Raw genomic sequence first — 21,454 nt, 5'->3', positions numbered from 1 at the left:
AAAATTAAGTAATAAAAATATCCTAAAATACCAGTGATACGATAATTTTTGTGGTTTGTATGCATTAAGAATCTTTTTTTAATTAATTCTGTAACTCTAACATTACTAAAAAAATTGGTCTACACCTTTCATTTGCCCGGATCTGACTGTAGACTTAGTTTGAAGAATTAAACAGCTCCAACTCATACGTTCCATGTCTATATATGTTCAATTATCTACATATATTTTCCATATACATTAAGAATATTTTTTTTAATTAATTCTGTAACTCTAACTACAATTTTTTTGTAATATTTACCGAACATTTTTTCATTTTATACCACATACATTGTGAGTTTTGGTTAGAGGCTTAGTAGAGCCCAAATAGAAAATATCTCAAAACTCACTACAATTTTGACTTTCTCCCTAGAACAACCAGAATACCATCTACTTTCTTTCATTCCCTGACACATCTTTATCACGTTAAATTCATAACCAAATTATTGCAATTTATATTAAGCAAATAGAAGTTTTCAGACCCAGTAACCTATTCTGACCTCCATTGGACTCGTAGGGGTAGATGATACATGTAGAAAATCACGAGCAGTGAATAAAAATTTCTGGTTAGTGTAAGGTGCTTTGGAATGTGTATTAATTGTGCAGTAGTGAAATGTGTAACTAAATTAGAAATTAACGTGTGCTGAAATTCTTTCCACCAATCAGGAGAAACAGTAAGTAATACAGTCGAACTCCGATAATTCGAACACCGATAATTCGAATTCCTCGTTAATTCGAACTTTTGCGTCGGTCCCTTGACATTCCTATTACTAACACATGTAAAAAAACCTCGATAATTCGAACTTTTGAAGTTCGAATTATCAAAAAAATTCGTATTTTCTGTGTTAATTACCGAAAAATTCGAATTTTTGGCGTTTAAATAATTGAAAAGTTCGAATTTTTGATGTTCGAATAATTGAAAAATTCGAATTTTTCTTGTATAAATTATGTATGTACAAAGGTATTAAAAAATTCGAACTGTTAGTGTTGAAAAAAATTGAAAAATTCGAATCTTCAGATTCTAGGTAAGACGACGATATTTTGTCGAATCACTCGATTTGCTTCAAAGGAAAAAATCGTCAGCATGAAGCAATCTAGCATAGCTGATTTCTTTACAAAAAAATAAATATATGTATTTTTTTTTATTTTAAGATAAATAATCGGTCCTTTTTAGGACCAAAAATTCTTCAAACGTATACAAATTATTATTTTAAATAAATAAATAAATAAATAAACATGTTATATACCCATAACATATTTATTTATTTATAAAATGGAAAGATGCATCGAAATGCATACATATATGTATGTAAATGTGCACAACTCCGATAATTCGAACACCGATAATTCGAATTCCTCGTTAATTCGAACTTTTGCGTCGGTCCCTTGACATTCCTATTACTAACACATGTAAAAAAACCTCGATAATTCGAACTTTTGAAGTTCGAATTATCAAAAAAATTCGTATTTTCTGTGTTAATTACCGAAAAATTCGAATTTTTGGCGTTTAAATAATTGAAAAGTTCGAATTTTTGATGTTCGAATAATTGAAAAATTCGAATTTTTCTTGTATAAATTATGTATGTACAAAGGTATTAAAAAATTCGAACTGTTAGTGTTGAAAAAAATTGAAAAATTCGAATCTTCAGATTAGAGGTAAGACGACGATATTTTGTCGAATCACTCGATTTGCTTCAAAGAAAAAATCGTCAGCATGAAGCAATCTAGCATAGCTGATTTCTTTACAAAAAAATAAATACATATATGTATTTTTTTTTATTTTAAGATAAATAATCGGTCCTTTTTAGGACCAAAAATTCTTCAAACGTATACAAATTATTATTTTAAATAAATAAATAAATAAATAAACATGTTATATACCCATAACATATTTATTTATTTATAAAATGGAAAGATGCATCGAAATGCATACATATATGTATGTAAATGTGCACAACTCCGATAATTCGAACACCTCGATAATTCGAACTTTTGCTACGGTCCCTTGCAGTTCGAATTATTGGAGTTCGACTGTATATGTATGTAAATGTGCACAACTCCGATAATTCGAACACCTCGATAATTCGAACTTTTGCTACGGTCCCTTGCAGTTCGAATTATTGGAGTTCGACTGTATATAAAATTATAATGAGGATATAATAAAATCTAGTATTCTTCAATATTACACAATTTAAAGTTTAACGCATAGTTATTCTAGCACAAGAATCACCCTCTGAATATTAGTTGTTCCCATTCTCAGTGCGAAGAAAAAATGAATATCGGGATAAGGGATGTGAAGTGAGTCTATAATAATACTCGTGTAGCTGGGAAATCGTGCGTGAAACATATGCCTGTCAAGCGACACGCGCCGCATAATGACGTAATAATGTATTGATACATGGATTTCTAACCCTCTATTTTCTCGAAATTTTCATTTTAGATTGCGGAGGGGCGCTATTTCTTAACTTATAACTTTGATTAGCATTCATTTCGATGTTTATACTAAAAAAAATGATGGCTTCGACGTATTTGTTTTGTATTACGTTACTTCTTAACAAAATTTTTCGTTACTGAGTTTCAGCATTCATTTCGATATTCATCCAAAAAGAAGATGACGTGTTCGACGTAACTGTTTTGTATGACCTTATGTTATCAATCAATTCTTCTTGTGCTATATAGAGTGGACTACAGAAGATAGTCCACTTCGATTTATGGCGCAGGGTTCATTAAATTTTGAGAAAATGCTGAAACGCTTAGAATTATAAGATGAAACACTCCGTACAACTGCAGGTGACTAAAGATTACTATAATAGTGTCGACTACGCGATTGAATAAAAACCAAAATGCTTTATGCAAGTTATTGTTTCAGAATTTGAAGTAGTTACGGTTCTTTTCTTTATTTTTATCAGAAGCAATCAAAAAATCTGTTCACCAACATTATATGTAAAGTAACAGAATGAAAAATCATGTTTACTGCCCGTAAACATTCAAGGTAAGCAACAGTATACGAGGATAATCCCAGAAGTACCTGACCCAACAAAGAGAACGCAAAAATTATATAAAAAAATATATTTATTTTTCAACGTAATACCCTTCTAGCTTCATACACTTTTCCCAGCGATGTTCAATAAGTTCGATAGGTACCATTTTTATAATAAGAATCGTCAAGCTTCTCAGAACAGCCATTAACTGCCGAGATGACCTCTTCATTGTTGGAAAATCTTTGACCGAGCAATTTTTTCAAGTTTGGGAACAGAAAATAATCCGAGAGGGATAAATCTGGCGAATAGGCTGCATAAGGTAGCAATTCAAACTTTTATTCATTAAGTTTGGCCATTGCAATAACGGATGTGTGAGCTGGTGCATTGTCTTGTAGAAACAACACTTTCTTCACTCAAATGTTGGAATAAGTTTTGCATAATACTCGCCGCTGATAGTTTTTTCTTTTTTAAGATAGTCAATGAAAATTAACCCATGCGCATTCCAAAAAACTGACGCCATGACCTTGCCTGTAGATGGACAGTCTTTGTCTTCTTTGGAGCCGGTTCTCCCTCTTCAATATTTTCTATTTTGATTATCCTTTTGTTCCAAATTATTAAACAGCGCAAAAATTTGGCTTTATCTGTAAAACATTGGCAAACACTCGATGGAAACATCTTCACGGCGCTGTTTTTGTTCTATTATAAGCAAACGCGATATCCATCTTGTGCACATCTTTCTCATGTTCTAACTTTCAGTTAATATGCGATATACCACACTTTTTGAAATGCCTACTATGTCTAGCACGCGCAGTTTCAGTCGACGATCATCCAGTACCGCTTTGTGAATTTTCTGCAACATTTCTGAAGTCGTCAGCTCAATTGGTCAATCTCTGCGGTCTGCCGTGAGATCCGATAACTTGAAGGTTAGGCGGGCAAATTCGGTGTTCATGAGTTAAGACTGCTTGTCGAGCAGGTCTTGCAAAAACTGCTCTAGGCGGGATTAAGTTGGACAACTCGAAAGAACTTGTTCATTAAATAACTATTTTTGACAACTGTCACTATCAAATTCTTTTTATCTTTATACTAATAATTTGCATACAATTATGATAATACCAATATTTCATTTAATTTTGTAGAAAACTACTTAATTACTGAATAAACAATATCTCCTCGCCACCAACTACCCTTGCGTAAAAGTTAATAAGAAATGCTTAAAATGATTTCAAGTATCATTAGTGAATATTCTATTGAAGAGTCCTCGTAATAAAGAAAATTCGATTCGTAAGAAATTGATACTACTAATGTTGCTTAGTTACCTGCGGGGGGTGGTCTTTCTATTAGCCCCGTCCGTGCTCGTAGGAAGTACATCGATTGTAAGAGTCCATCCAATGGTTGCACTTGTAGTTAGCGAAATGGCCGGAAATGCAATCGACGTGTGGAGTATTCTTTATTTTCCTCATTGTACACTATCTCTTTGATCTTAGTAATTGCATTTTTCACACGAACCAATTTCAATCATTTCTTATAATACATTTTTACTAAGTATCGATTTCATTATTTAATGAAAAAAAATTGAATACAATTTGGAGCAATTAAAAATTATTCAACCATAAAGTTACTGATTCATTGATACATAAAAAAATGTTATGATTGCTCAGTTAGTTCATCAAAAAGTTACATTTTGTGTTGCGTTTTTCAGAAGACGCAATTTTTTTATGTGTAAGTTTTTGGGGTCGCTATCTAAGTCCCCGGCTGCCATTTTAAAAAAAAGAGTTTTCGCGCTTCATCTCGTAAACCTGAAGAAAATTTATCGCCGACATTATTTGTAGCAAATCAAATTTTCTACATCTTCATTTATTTTATACTTTATCGTAAAATGGAAAATTAAAAAGTTGTAAGCTAAAATAAATTTTCGTTTCAGCGTTTAACATTTTTGGCTAAGTCACTATAAAATAATCTACTTTTCAGTTAATTAAGTTATCTGTGTCTTACAACGCTCCATAGTTAACAAAGTTTTTGAATGGACAATATTAGAACACTTAAAAACATGTATATTTACCATAAATTTTTAAAAGAACAGTTAAATTGCACAATTAGATATTTGTGCCATTTTTTTCATATAAATGTAATTAAATATTATTATTAGAATTGATTCCGAATCAGTTGGTAACCAATTCAACTTCTTCCCACTTGCACTGCAACATCATCGGTTCGGTGCCATTTTTATGACGTGCAAGCTGCTATTTTAGGGAGAAATCTAGTTACTCTTAGCCTAACAACCAACCTATCCATGAAGCTCCAAAACCAAGGCAGCAGTTGATATAATTATTGATAGTAATCCACTGATCACTTTTTTACTTCGTTACTTACTTACTTAGTTTTGTTATCATCATTTTTAAACCGGTCACAAAATATTGAATCAAATTTTAGGAAAGATATTTGCTTAATTCACTTATTGAATTTTTGTTCAATTCAATGGCGAAAGATTTGTATAATGTCAAGCGACGTGCAATATTCATCTATGCAATATTTTAACCTCGCAAGAAATTACATGCAATCTCTTGCACGTTTTCTTGCACCATATCGAGAGGGCTCTAATGGAAACGGAGGATATAAGTTTTTAATGACATCGACAGTCAAGCGATTATAGGAATTTAAAAGTTCGTAGTTTGCATCCAGTATCAGTATTATGTTAATAGAAGTTTGTCGGATGCGTCGGACACGTTTCCTGGATCATTATATTTTTTCCTATACAACGCCAATTCTTTGTATTGTTTTTATAATCTGCTTACATTATGTTATAATTGTTTTCATAAATAAAGTTTTTATTTGTTTACGCCAAACTGAATATTTCGAAAATTCTGGACATGATTATGTACATAAACGAGTCGTAGTATTCCGTAAATAATCTGATGTCGTAATCAACACATCGGACTAGTTTGGAATAAAAGGTGTATTTAAATAAATTAGTGTGGTAAGAATTAGATAAGTGTTTAGTAATAAATGTAAGTGCGTAGTTTAGTGAATAGTCAGTAGTTTAGTATCTTCAAATTTAGTATATAAATAAAGTAAGTAGTGTGTATAAATTCATCCCACCGGTAAAAAACTTTATTGGAATAAGATATTTACTTAAAGGTAGGTATTTTTATAAAAAATATATATAATAGATAATTTCCAACTATGAACAAGTTACAAGGTCACTTTGTATATATAAATATTTATTTCATTTAGGATTAGATTGTAATCCATTTCATTATTATTTTATCAGAATTTATATTAAAAATTTACGCTTCCGTAAGTACGTACCTTTATTTATGGAATTGAAATAATTTAATTAACTAAAATGCATACACGCTTTTATGATTCCGAATATTTAATAAACAAAAACTAGATTAAAAAAAATACGAACTTGCGACACATCCGGCTATGGATACTACTGGTGACAAAAAACAATACAAACTTTTAAACCAGTATTGGAAAAATGTTATGAGAGAAAAATGGGAATTTGAATACAAAACCATTCACCAACTTATTTCCAATTCGCCAATTACAATAAACATGACGGCGAAAATAAACAATAAGTTAAACAGGATGCAGCACCATCTATCAAACACTAGAGAAACGATTTTTTGCAGAGTTTGTATCGTTATTAATAATCTCTGTAATTGACATAGTACAGGGATTTTGTCTTCATAATTTCATTTTCAGAAATCGTTTTCCATCAAGTATCAGGTGAATTTAGCAGATGGGGCATTAAATCGTAATGCAGTTCATCTAATTGGTTCGCGAAATAGTAGAGAAATAGGCAGAGGCATTGTCGCGATGAAACAAAATTCTTTACTTCAACAAATAGAACGATTTTCGGTATGAAAAAGTGTCAGCCAATCAGTTATCGTTCTTCCTTCTTCTGAATAATCAATCAAGATTACATGTTTGTAATTATTGCTTTCTTGGAAGCACGTTCCTGGGATAAAGTTCATAATTTCGACTTTATTTTTGTTTCTATGGTATAATTTGTATCCAAACACGAATTACATTAACCATTTTTGGAGTAGTTACAGAAGAAGAAGGTACCAGAGAAACCATTACAAATCATTCCGTGTGTCGGATAATTATTTTTTATCCAACAATGTCAACAGATATCTGACACAAGGAGGGAGTTAAAAATTTAATCTTTGTAATGCAAGCCTTGGCCACCTCTGAAAAGTCACACATTCGTCAAATTGCTTTTGTAAATTAAAATCTCCCTAGATGTATTTTTATGTAAAGTTCCTGGCCCCGATGAGACTAAGAAATTTAACAATCTGTCGACGACGTTCTAGAAGGATTTGTTGACAGCAGCTTGTTACAATTTGTTTCAACTCTACGTGACTACTATGAAAAAATATTTCAAATGATTTATCACCCACCAATTTTGTAATACTTACGAGAACTGAGCAAGACGATTCAATAGACAGCTATTTTTAATTTATAAATAAATGTTCTTAAAAATAAATCTTAACTTGTTTGATTCTGTTAAATAATACTACAAATCCGATAATGAGTTGTTGATAAATTATAAAGTCTCACTATTTGATTAACAATAATTAAACCAGAAAATAAACACTAATTACCTAAAAAATTTCATATTACAAAAAAAATTATTCGACCCTGCCAGGATTCGAACCTGGAATCTTCTGATCCGTAGTCAGACGCGTTATCCGTTGCGCCACAGGGCCATGAACAAACCGTACACAAAGATACCACAGGATATTATAATTAAATAAATATTTTATTATTTTTAGATTATGTTAATATATATGAATAACATTCATAACAACTCCACACATAGCAAAGATTCATGTATTACTTTCAAATGATGTGCCTACGAAAATTTACAGTGAACTATAGTATAGCTTGCTTATTTTCAAGTATAGATGGCGGCAGAATATTTCAATAGTAGCTCACAATCAGCTGGTCCTTTTTATTAATGTTTAAGATGTTAGTTGGTATTGTGAAAGGAAGAGAGTAAGTAGTTAGAGTTTATTTCACGAAAATAATCGATAACTAGTTTAATCAATACGTTTTTTGTGAAGTCATCTCTTATTTTGAACATATTATGAACAGTCCACATTTATCTAAAGGTAAGTTGTAATTCCTAATACCTATCACTTCGTACAAACAAGTTTTTGTTGTATCTGTACATCATAATTGTGTTTTGTAGCCCGAAATAGCAAATGTAAATAACATGATGTCATCAACCAATGCGCTAATTTTTATTGTTGCAATCGGTTAATGCAATATAAGTACCTTTGAAAAATTGAAATGGTAACGAGTAGGTAGTTGAAACATTTTTTTAGTGCAATCTACAGGGTGTTATTGAAAAAACTCACATTCAATATCTTACTCCCAATAAACAATATGATCGAAAAACTGAACCATTTTGTTTTCAAGAGTAGCACTTTGTAACCCTTAAGAGGGAAAAATGTTTCTTTTAGAATCTTGAATGGGAAAGGCAATCAACTGGCACATCATTTTAAATGGACACTTAATATGTTTCAAATGGTATTCGTACTTTTTCCTCTTAAATAAAATAGCATTCAAAGTTTGCGGTGGTACTTAACCTTCACTGAAATACACTATTGTCTTGACTCTTTTTTTTTGTTTTTTCTGTTGTAAAAAATTGGTTTCGAACAAAATTTTACTGCAAAATTGGACTTATTGTTGAGGTAATTTTTCCTGTTGGGCTCTTTAATAAGTATATAAAATTGAGAGATTATTTGTAATGGAAAAAAACTTCACCGGTATATGCTTAATTTAGTGAATGCGCTCCGAGAAAAACGTGCACTAGACATGGCGATCTAAAATCGGTTTTCTAAATCGAAATATTGTACTAAATCGATGCAGCGAATCGATATTTTACCCTTAAAAATAGACTAAAAATAGAATTAATTTTTTCTCTTTTTAGTATGAAATTATTTACAATTAGCTGAATGTACTCATAATATTACGGTGTTACCGTTTAAAGGGTTAATTATTCAAAAACATTCAAACAAAAAACAAACATTATTATTGCAGGAAGAAGTGCACCTAAATTTTGGATCAAAGAAACTCTATTCATTAACCATGTTCATTTAATAAGCGTTATATATATATATGAATATCGTGGGACCATATGTTCCTTGTGAGCGCCATTTTTCAATTGCCACCAACATCACAGGTGATTAGCGGTACTGATCCCACAAGACTTGTTATTATCGAATTCCTGAATTACAAAATCTCAGATTTTACTTATAAGAGATTCCAGAGATTGCTTATCACGCTACCTTTCTTGTTTTTCATAAAATGGATTCATATTTACATTGTAAATACCTACAACCGAAATCTATCTTTAGACCTCGATTATTTTATGAATCGATTCATCAGGTTACGATTCGAACCAATTTAAAAATCGATATTTTCTGGCGTCCTCCAAAAGCTCGGACCGACCCGATTCGCTATGTTACCAAGACCCCTCTTTACCTAAGCATACGCCCTACCGCGCGCTGAGATGTATTATTTTCCGGACATACCCTGTACATCTATTCTTGACGCTACTTAAGATCTATCAAATTCTTAACGAAATTAGTAATGATTAATGAATTAATACGTTCAATAGTTAGAGGCACAGACCGTTTTGATAGATTTATTTAAGATTAAACTGTCAATGCTCCATTTTGTCAACGATGCTGTTTTTGAAAGGTAAATGATAAACGTGTAACCTAGGTCGGAAAATGTTAATGACCTTTGGATAATAAAGCTGATTAGTGAATAATTTCATAGGATGTTTATTTAAGGTGAAACTCATTATAAACATTGTATAATATTACTTAATAAATTATTTAAACAAGAAAGTGTATAAGTTAATCACTTTAAGAATAAAATGAAAAAGTAAGTTTGCCAGGTTGTAAATGTGGTTCTACGAGGGTTAGTTTAAGGTATACCAACTCTGCCAATCTGTCACTATTACGTTTCAGAATTTTATACGGTTTGTTTTTCACATACGTCTCCAAAAGTCTATCTCTGTGGCTTTCAGAGAATTTCAATTGACTTTTCTCTCTATAAAGTTAATATTAAAAATAGAGAGAGCGAGGTATGGGAGCTTGTTCAAGTGGACCTGAACTGCTGATAGATATTAGAACACCATGTCAAAGGATGAGAATAACGATTTTGATTTTAAAAACGAATGGAGAGAGATAGAGAGTGGTAAACAAATGCCCTTTCTCTCTCTTTTAATAGTACAATTTCACTTACGTACCGCTCTCTTTAACACATTCAAGATACGGCCGATTTTTAATCATGTCGCTCTGAAGCGACACCCGAATCAATAACGCGCTTCATGTGGTGAGTTTATTGCAACGTTCAAGAGAAGACATCAAAATGGCCGCATTTGGTTAAGAAGTGTTGTTTCATTAAGACAAAGTACCAGCTCACACATCCGATATTGCAATGGTCGAAATTAATGAAGTAAAGTTTGAATTGCTACCTCATGCACCCTATTCGCCAGATTTAGCCCCATCGGCTTATCCCCCATCTGTTTGTCATGTCGACAGTTTATGGCTATTTTGAGGAACTTAACGATTCTTATTATAAAAAGGGTATCAAACTTATTGAACATCACTGGGAAAATAGTATAGAGCTAAAAATAGATTACGTTGAAAAATAAATATATTTTTTTCCAAAATTTTTGTTTTTTTTTGTTGGGCCAGGTACTTCTGGGACCTGGTATTTAATAGTAATAAACAATTAACTTTGTAATTGTGATTCCAAAAAAAACAACATTTTTGCCTTTTTTCCATTCTGTATCAAAACTTCATAGTAAATACAGTTATACAGAAATTTCGGTAACAATAGATTCTATAAAATCCGTGCATTTATATTTAGCGATCATCTAATAAGAGTACGTAAAATAATTAATTAAATATGTATTTCAATCTAACGGGTTAACAGTATTTTGCAAGAAAGGATTCATATGCCGAGAATACTTGGTGCGGATCATACGTTCGTTTTCATTAAAGATTCTTCAGAAGGATATCTTCAAACCCCCTCGTATAAAAGTTTATACTATAATCACCAATCTCTCTACTCCTTCCACCCGGTATATCCTTGTATCTATTCGTCTATAGTACCGGTTAATTTCGCAACCTTCCGAATTACATCAAAAAATTCTTCCTGAGTGTGTTTGTTCGGTAGTAATCATATTTATTTTCGTTGTATTACCTCATAGTTGTAGTTTGTTGTTATAATGAGAGAGAGAGAACGAAATGATATGTTCATAAATAATTAATTTCGTTGTGCTGCTAACCTTATTCCATTGCTATTTTTAAAATGAACTCGAAATACCTCTTTGAGTAGGACATAAATGAAATAGGCGTACCCGCAGATATTATTTTGGGTTAAGCTCTAAAATAAAAATTACGACTAAAAGGAAAATTGCAAATTTTTGAATGAACTGTGGAACAATGTGCTGTTAAAATAATATCTAAATATATAGGATAAGATTTATACAGGGTGTCCCACGACGAGTTAAACCTATCTGTATATGGCAAAATACTTGTAGTAAAATCATGAAAATTTCTACTTTTGGGTTTTGGTATACGATCTTTTTAACTAAAATATTTCCAAAGATGGCCGACTCCCGGTTCTACCGGAAGTCGACTGTAACTTTGTTATTTTAAACGGAACACCCTGTATATTTATACATTTTTGAAATCTACGTGAAATTTTAGTATACTTTTGTCTAAAACTTTTTTTGGGAAATGCGAACTTTTTAGTTATTATTTTTTTTGTAAAAAATTTCACCGTTGCAGACCCTTATAAATCATTTTTAACTTTATGACTTCTCATTTTTTTATTCTGTTTTTATTTACTAAACATTCACCACGAAGTCACAGACCTTTTACTCCAACCAGTGTTTTTTATGAAAATCAAATCACCAATTCCTGGTATTTAGTTTGAATTGATGTACAGGCTGAGCTACAAAAAACAGTGTAACCCGACATTTTGAAGTATAACAATTTAAAGAAATGCTAACAGACGTGGATTTTTGTTCTAGAGGAATACATTTGGTTAGAGTAATCAGACAGATCGTCATCTATTTTTATAGATATTTACATCCTCTTTGCAAAGAAAAGTGTTAATTTTAAATTTAAAGAGCAAAACCTCTTGAACGGTTGCTGATGTGTAATTTTTTCTGTCAAATGAATAAAATATTGTAAAAAATCAGTAATTTCATACAAAGGCAGTTTGTTTGATCTTTTTGTTCTTTAACATACGCTTTCTGGATACTTTCAAAATGTTATTTTCTATTGCTGAACAAATCAAAGATTATTTTAATATTTTTTGAAAACTGTGGGGAAAACAGCCAATTTATTCAATTATCATTCGTATTAGATCAAATCCCTGGATTTTGTTTCGTTGAAACCAAAACTTGTCCAACAACTTCATGGATATCAAAGTGATATACCCTACGCTCTTCATATGTAAATTGGTGATCTCCGGGCGGTCCCATTATAAAAAGTGATTTCTAAAGAACGTGTTCCTAAACTTTTGAAATTCTATTTGCAATAATTATCGCTGTTTGGCAGTACGTAAACATACGAAAGTACTCTTAGACAAATCAAATCAAAAACAAGAAATCGTATTGAAAGTTCTTCATTGGAATCAAGCCTTAAACTTTGGTTTATTGAAATCACAGTGGATATTGATATACTTGTATCACGAAAACAGCCAATCATTACATTCATTTCTCGACTTAAAATGAAGTGGAAATTACCATGAAAGAAGAAAATATAAAATTTATAACATGTCGACGCTAGCATTCCTGAACCCTCGCTCTTAGACATGCGAAAAATCTTCGACACATAGCAGTATATTATCAATTTGTTGACGAATATTCTGCTTCAATTAGATTTCATTGTCTTAGGTTTATTCATGTAAACTAATAAACAGCTGTAGATAAGTCTGTGCTGCAGAGAAGCCATGTAATATCTCCTATGCGCGATAACATTTCTTTAACCATCGATAAACTCGTTAGATGACAGGTATGCCATCTTGTTGTATCCATGTTCTATTGTTGTAATCCTCAAAATAATACAACTCTTGTTAAAAAAGAACATTTTCACATCTTCTGCAAAGTTAACAAGCACTGATTCAAAGAAGTACTTTTGGAAAATGTAAAGTTCTTTGGTACCTTAAGTGAAGCTTTTCGAGAAATAAATGTTATTAGAGTTGACAAAACGTTAGAACTTCCGATCGACCAATATTTTTTTAAATTAAATCATTTTCCACTTCCAATTCTTGCACTAACTGTAACTGAAAGAGATGCATTTTTGAGTCCAACTTCAATATCCAACGGAAAGTTGTATAGTCAAAAAGCATCTGAACGCTTGTTCTTAAGATCGTTCCGCACAGTCTCATTCACTTGCGCCACAGTCTCTTCGTTTCTCATATTTTTTCGCCGCCTTATTTATTTTATGTTAATAGTTACAAGTTTTTAACCCATTATTTAATTAAATTTACACTTAGGTACAGACTAATATTCTGTAATTAATAATATTATCCAAATATGGCGAGTAATGACGAAAGAAACCATATTTTGACCATATTTCATACAAGAGAGAAACCGCGCAGCTCCTGCGAGAGAAAATAGGGACTCTTGGTTGATTTTTGAAAGGGATAGGGACATGATATATGAAAACTATTCTTCTGCAAGGCGCGATTCCTACACCGGCTACAAAAGTACAAAAATTTATGGTCCGCCCCGTATATTAAACATATTTCAATATAAATTTTGATGAATGTTTTTGCGTCATATATGTGATAAGTTTTCTTTAAGGAATGCCTCTAGTATTCGCATTCCTATACCAAAGTTTCCTCTACCATTGGGTAAATAAAGGCCACCATTCCCCTGGCAATGTATTAAAAAAAAATGAATTGAATGGTTTGAAACGCTCTTGGATTCATTCTATTTAATCTAATAAGCTCTGAAATGCTTTGAAACGTTCGACATAATTCCGAACAGCGACTCAGCAATTCTATGGAAGTCGAAATTTAAGATATCGAAAATTATCAATTCAGTTTTATTAGAAAATGTTTTAGATAACATGACTTATAATTCAGTTAATTTTCGTTACATTTCAATTTATTATTATTATTATTATTATTATTATTATTATTATTATTATTATTATTTTATGTCCTCATTAAACAAAAATCAACATTTTTCAATATCTTAAAATTTAATATCGAGGTATACTACTCTACATACATAAAAAAGGATTTATGACAAGTTTTGATATCGATTACTTGATAAACATTGATTTTTTAAAATTTTTTTCATTTTCCTTCCAAGTGGAATCAATTATCAATCCTATATAAAAGAATCAGTATGGTTTTCATAAATATAAATTAAAGGAGTCTATATGAAAGAATGAACTATTAGATTAGATGCTAACAATAAACCAATCTTTGTTATTTTTTGATATGCCACGCTCAATTCTATATCTAATTATACGAGGTGTCATAAGAAAATATGATGAATTAATTGTTACAACAGCAACTTACGCTCCATCTGTTTGAATTAATAATTAGTCCTACGACGTTGTCCGATGCCTAATTGCCACCCATGCATCCATGATAATCTTGGTCTTCCTCTCTTTCTGTCCTCCATTGGTATCCACATTTTTTTAGGGCGTCCATTTCCGTGGCTTATATTTCTTCCTTTCATTCTCCACTTTTCCAATCCAACGTATTACCAAAGTGAATTGGTATAGAAATTAATTTTTTTAAACAAATAGTTTGAAGTTTAAACTTGTCCCGGCTTGTCAGTCTGCTATTTTAACCGCTTTATTGATATCGAGACATGTGGAAGATGGATTATGAACAAGGTATTAACATTACTGTTTATGGTAAGTTGAAAAAGTACTAGTACTAGTCTAGTAATAACTAGACTATTTATAAGTGGTATAAACAGTTTCAAAGTGGAAATAGGTCAGTTTACAAAACGATTTGTGAAGAAAGACACTTGTAAAATGGATCAACAGCTTTCTTCTTTAGTATTATAACGTAACTTGCCCCGAGTCACTTCTTGTCTGTCCAAATCCGCCAGATTTAACACCGTGAGACTTCTGGTTCTTCCCGAAAATAAAAAATATGCTAAAAGGAAAAAAATTTGATACCTGACAATAAAGCAGAGCAATTGAAAGCCACTTAGAAAGAATCCTTGCTGAACTGCTTCCAGTCAAAGATACAAGGTTGATAAAAGTGCTAAGAGCGGTACTTTGGAGGCGATTATTTTAAAGTTTATGTTATGTTCCAATTGAATTTTTAATAAAATAATTAACCTCACTTTTTATCACACTTTGTATATTGGGAAAACGTCTAACATTTATCACGGATTAAACGAAAATATTTAAAACATCATTTTCTCCGATAGCTTCGTAACAACCAAATTTAATTCAAAAATTAACTACATACTTAATGATCACTTTGGTAACGACATTGTCTTGTTTAGAATAAATATTTATATTAAATATATAAGATATTATTTTTGTCATTGGTATATTAACAAAAATATGCTTTGGATACCTGGTTAACAAAAATCAAGTATTACTCAATCATCTTGACTTTCTTTTTGGCATAATGTGTTATTGACGCATTGATCAATGATGTAATACTTGTCTTTTAGGTTCAAAAGAGCCTCCGCCATTAAAGGGTAACAAAATCCGATTATACAGCAACCGGTTTTGTCCGTATGCTCAACGAATAGCATTAGTGTTGGATGCTAAAAAGATTCCGTAAGTATATAAACTTTATTTTACAACTTAATTGTATCGCCGAAATAGCTCAGTTGGGAGAGCGTTAGACTGAAGATCTAAAGGTCCCTGGTTCGATCCCGGGTTCCGGCATTTTTTTTAATAAAAATTATTTATTTTATACAAAGCAAATTTATAACAAGAAATTTAAAGAAGAGAATATACAGGTATAATCATGAATAGCAAGTAGTAAAAGTCTCTACATACATTTAAGTGAAATTTTATTATATCATCACTAAAATTGAATAATGAACCATTTTTATGTTGGAAACTGAACGTTAAGTGTGTTTTTGCAATATGTAATCTTTATACATAAACCCAGGTCTAGGTTTCCGAGCTCAGGGGAGACCCTAAAGGACCAAATAAATAATACTAAAAAATAATTAAATGAATTTCTTTATAAAATATTTAATTATAACATCATTGAAACAAATTTTATCCAAAACAACAGGCTCAATGTATCTAATTGTTTTTCATTTTAGGCCTCTTCTGTTTTAAAACCAAGAACATTTAGATGCATTAAAAAATTGTTTTGATATGGAAACACCGCATTCATTTCTTTTTTATGTGAATTAATATGTTTCTTTCAAAAGATTATGTAATCTTGTCTACCGAGAACCTTTTGTTCGGAAAAGAGCCCTATTCTATGTTAGGCCTAGGGCCCCTTGGTCTTGATAGATGGCTCTTACCTCTACAAACGCTCTGTTATATCTTACCATAAGTTAACCATACTTCAGGCTTCTCTCTACTCTCAAGTGTTGCTTCCTAATTTCGTACTTCGATGAAATAGAAATATCGGCATTTTTCATTACCTACTTATTGAGTGATATGTTTTCACCCTCACTATTTATATATCTATGTTTGTAGATATGAAGTAGTCAATATAAATTTATCAAATAAACCTGAATGGTTATTTGATAAAGTACCAGGAGGAAAGGTTCCAGCTCTGGAAGTTGAAAATGGAGAAGTATTATGGGAAAGTTTAATCATTGCGGATTACATTGAAGATAGATACCATCAACATCCTCTTTATCCCAAAGATCCTTTACAAAAGGCAAAAGATAGGATCCTTATAGAACAGTTTAACAGGGTAAGTTGAATATTTTGAAACTGAATAACACAATTTATGAAAGATAAATATTTTATCTTTACATACCTTATCATCACAAAGTTTATTATCAATTGAATTTATATTTTTAAAAAATTTTTCCTACACTTTTTGAGAAAATTTGTAATTTTGTATATTGATTAGGTTAGGTTTTTGTCCACCCTATAGTTTGAGTGATACACAACACATGAAAACAGTACGATTTATTTAGATATTTGTATTTTAAAGAACATAATAGATAAGAATATAATTATCTACATTACGTAATTACATTACAACAATCAATAGGATGGAGGTCGAGGAACTGTGACGACCAAATTATTACTTTTAGTACATTCCTCCTTTCCATTTCAAATACTCTTTGCACATTTTCTAAAAATTCTGGGGATCGCTTTCATACTGTTAGATACATTTTCTGCCGATCAGGCGCTAGCCAGAACGCACTACATTTTCTTAATATCTTTTATAACCTTCATTCTTCAAAATACTTTCAATTTTTACTACATCTCCAGCTGCTTTTCTTCCAAAACATTGACCAAACCATCACCGAGTTTCTGCCGTGTTTTACAGTCAGGATTACAAAGGAATCTAATACCCTTTGACCAGCCCACAAACGCTCTTCTCTTAGACTTAAAAACCTCAAACTTTGACTTATTACTCCATAAAACTCTCTCCCAATCTTCATGCGTCCAATTTTTTGTTCTTTAGAATACTGCAACCTCTTACTTTTATTTTGACGTTTTAAAAGAGGTTTCTTCACTGTCACCCTTCCAAAAAGGTTTCTTCCCCCTCTCAATCTACTTTTCACTGTAAAAGTACTCAAAGGAAGAACCCTAGATTCATAGATCTGAGCTGCTATCTCTAGGCCTGTGAGTCGTCGATCACATTTACTTTTCGAAACTATACGTTTATCTTCATATATTGCAGATATTGTGATTTTTCGATGCAGCTATGAACGTTTTTCATCGCGAAAGCGTTTTTTACGTTATAGTCCACTGTTACTTTTACCTAGTCTTGCAATGCAAGAATTTTAACCGATAGTTCCTTGGTTTTATCCATTTTAAAAGTCTGAATTTGCGAGAACGAAAACAATTCGTATACGAACTTCACAAAAAGATGTCTTGGTGCAAAAAAAAATAAATTACAGCACGTTCTTGCGTCTCCCAGGAATAACTGGGACTAAACTAAAGTCATTAACACCAAAGAAAAAATTTATATTTGAGGAATAATAAACAAATCAGCCGATACTTGCACGTTTCAACTTATCGCACTCACCGACATAATATAAACCTTACGCCATTATTTTTAGTTGGTAAGAAACCGTTTTGAACTTCCCTTGACAAATAAAAGAGAAATTTGTTAAAGTGTATTATTTTGAAATTCAATTATGGGGTGGACAAAAAATTTTGACCGTCTATATTGTTCTAGATAATTAATACAATGTACCGAATGATGGTGAGTATTGGTCGAATGAATATCAATGATGACGAAGTTATAACGAAAGGACTGTCAACTTTCGAAAAGGAACTAAAAGATAGAGGAACTCCATTCTTTGGAGGCACCAAACCGGGCATGTTAGATTTATTGATATGGCCCTGGTGCGAAAGAGCAGACATTTTAAAAGTGTTTGGCAACCAACATCTACTACGAAGGGACAGATATAAGAAATTGGTATGTAATATCATCAGGTATTATAACAACAAAATATACTATAATTTATTTATCTAACTTGACATCAACTTCATCCTTATCTCTTTATCACTATTATTTTAGTCCTAAATTAATTCCACCTCCATATGTTAAATACATATTTTTTACTTTTAAGTCCCAGAAGTTTGTGCTTGACAAGATCATATAATCAAAATATACCATCATTAGACTTTGATTAACTAAATATTGTTTAGTTTTCTGACCATTTTACCTCTTAATAATAAGCTTTTCCACAAGAGTTGTTAAACGAATTCACAATTCCAGTCTGTAGTATTTTTCTATTGAAATAGTCCTTTATTGCTTGCTTTTTATGCATATTTTCATTAGAACAAATTGAGATACATGGTTCCTTTCTATTGCTCTGCAAGGCCTTTATGACTTGCTTTCAATCGGCTTAAGTTATATTCAAAAAAAAAATTAAAACTGGAAGTTTCCAAGGATTTTATCAGGAACTTTTCCCAAGAACACATCGGTCCAGTGACTTTTAAAAGAACGAAATCAATCATATTTACGTTAGGTTTTAAGTGCATCCATTTTCCAGTTGATGAGGTGGGCCTACCATAATCACTGCTATTTTGGGTATAGAGTTTACAGTGTTTCAATCGATCAACATCTATCTCTGTGGTATCCATTTCGAGATAGGCATAAAATTTTCGATTGAACTACAAAATGACTATGAGTAGGAAAAACTACATATCAACATAGATTCAAAAAAATTTTTGGGAAAAAATAACACCTCAAAATTCTCTACCTTACATATCGACGAAGATAGGATAAAACGATGTTTTTTTGTTTTAGTTGGAGTGGCGCAATCAGATGAGTGAAGAAGCTATCGTGAAAAAGAGTTTACTTCATTCAGATTACCACATTAAATATTTGCAATCATATAGAGCAGGAATGCCTGATTACGATTTAATTTTAAACTCCAATTAAACCGCAAACAAACTTTATATATAATATATCCTCACTTTATATACTTTCAAAATGGCGCAAGTATATGTACTTGGTAAAGAAAAGTGTTGTCAATATCACATCCTACCTTACTGCGACTTTATTATAATAAGTAATATTCATTTAAGCCTTATACATTTACAAAATATATTTTGCAAATTTTGTTCATTTTATAAATCTACATTAATTATTTATTATTGTGGCATGGATGGTTGAACATAATTACTAACTTTAAAAGATAGAAAATTTATTGATTTATTTGTAGTATCTAAGAAGATAGGGTTGACTCCAATCAGGATAAAATATTAATATCAACTATTTTTATTTTATTTTAATCCAAAGTTTATGAAAGTAAAAATATCTGATTTGTTTAGAAATCTACGATGGAACAAAAATTGCAATTAAATATTCAAACTTGACTTTCACTAGCTTCATTTGATTTTTACATAAAAGCCTAAAAATCTGTGTTATATACCTAAATTTTATGCAGATTTATATTTAATACGTGCATTTTTCTTCATACTATTTAGAATAAATTTCATAAAATTGTGCACTAGAATTATTTTTTTTTGAGGCTCAGTATCACTCTTGAGGCTCGTGTAGCACCATAAAGCCAGAAATTAATCATGTTTTACATTTAATTTTGAATAAATTTCCAATATGGTATATTTTATATCAAACATAACTATTTTAATACTTTCAGAATGAATGTGAATAAAATTTTTGTTACTACTTTTTTGTATATTAATGGTGCTGGTACTTAGAAGTATAATAAATATTTTTTGAAAAAAAACTAGTTTTATTCAAGAAATAATTTAGTATAACAATCAAAAATGCTGTAGTTAATTATTGACCTGAATTTGACACCATCCTATTTTCACATTCCCAACACTAAACAGGGCTTTTCGTGATAGCCAACCTTTAGACATTCTCCAAAATGAAAATATAGAAACTCATCATGGAAAGAGCTTTATTTTTTCATGTATTAACAAAGCTGTCAAACTGAATACACTGTTTTCTATCATCATTTCAACACTTCGTTTAAGTTATTCATTTCTGGCCATAAGAGTACCTAATACGTAAGTACTAAATAAATTCGCCATTTACGTTTACTGTATATTCATTAAACTTGGCCTATATTTTCTTCAGAACACAAAATATTGTCAAATCTTTACATATTATTAGTCCATTGTCCATCCTAATACGTATTACTAGATCTTCTTCAACATGATTCTCAATTTTGGAATAAGTATAAGTCGAAGGCGTTTATAAAAAACATTTCATAAACTAATTGTTTAATATTTACAATATTTTAGTTTAAAGCAATAACACTGCTATTTTCGAGTCTATTTCATCTAATTCATCCTTAAACTCGTTTAGTTTATCAATTAAATCATGTTTAATTATTTTAAAAAACATTTTTAAAAAATCAAACCAAATTAACGGGAAATAATATTGGCGATAGTATTTATTAGTAAAGGCGGTGGATAGGGATGCCCTTGTTACAGATTCTGTTATTGACACGACTATTATTAATTAGTCTTTTAACGCGTATTTGCTTCGACTCGTGTGGTCTACAACGTTTTATACTTTTATATTTTTGTTATTACATCACCGCGACGATATCACATAAATTCAATTGTAATAAATGGAATTTATACCAATTAAATTTGACAACATTGCAACATAAAACTTACTTTTCATATACACAGATAAATTATTAAGCTTAGAGAATAGTTTAACTTCATTTTGTGTCGTAAGATAGTGTACGCTATTTCAGCATTCAATTTGTCAGGCAATTTTTCGTGACGTTCAATGTTTAAATAACAATTTTA

At 31.0% G+C, this 21,454-nt stretch overlaps 1 protein-coding gene and 2 non-coding genes across 3 annotated transcripts; 2 read left to right on the top strand and 1 right to left on the bottom strand.

Annotated features, from left to right (window-relative positions):
• Positions 1-7,662: 7,662 nt before the first annotated feature.
• On the bottom strand, positions 7,663-7,735 carry Trnar-acg (transfer RNA arginine (anticodon ACG)). The gene has a single exon. It is a non-coding gene; the product is annotated as a tRNA-Arg (tRNA).
• A 209-nt stretch (positions 7,736-7,944) lies between these two features.
• Positions 7,945-19,684, top strand: LOC130891174 (pyrimidodiazepine synthase-like). The gene is made up of 5 exons (XM_057795771.1): positions 7,945-8,140; positions 15,724-15,832; positions 16,718-16,940; positions 18,387-18,629; positions 19,467-19,684. Exons 1-5 carry the CDS (start codon positions 8,116-8,118, stop codon positions 19,599-19,601), a joined length of 735 nt encoding a protein of 244 aa, XP_057651754.1. The 5' UTR covers positions 7,945-8,115; the 3' UTR covers positions 19,602-19,684.
• Trnaf-gaa (transfer RNA phenylalanine (anticodon GAA)) lies at positions 15,871-15,943 on the top strand. The gene has a single exon. It is a non-coding gene; the product is annotated as a tRNA-Phe (tRNA).
• Positions 19,685-21,454: the final 1,770 nt, after the last annotated feature.

Source organism: Diorhabda carinulata, chromosome 3 (genome assembly GCF_026250575.1).
Source record: "Diorhabda carinulata isolate Delta chromosome 3, icDioCari1.1, whole genome shotgun sequence".
Classification (NCBI taxonomy): domain Eukaryota; kingdom Metazoa; phylum Arthropoda; class Insecta; order Coleoptera; family Chrysomelidae; genus Diorhabda; species Diorhabda carinulata.
Note: the sequence above shows the minus strand (reverse complement) of the source record. Positions and strands in the feature narration are given on the sequence as shown.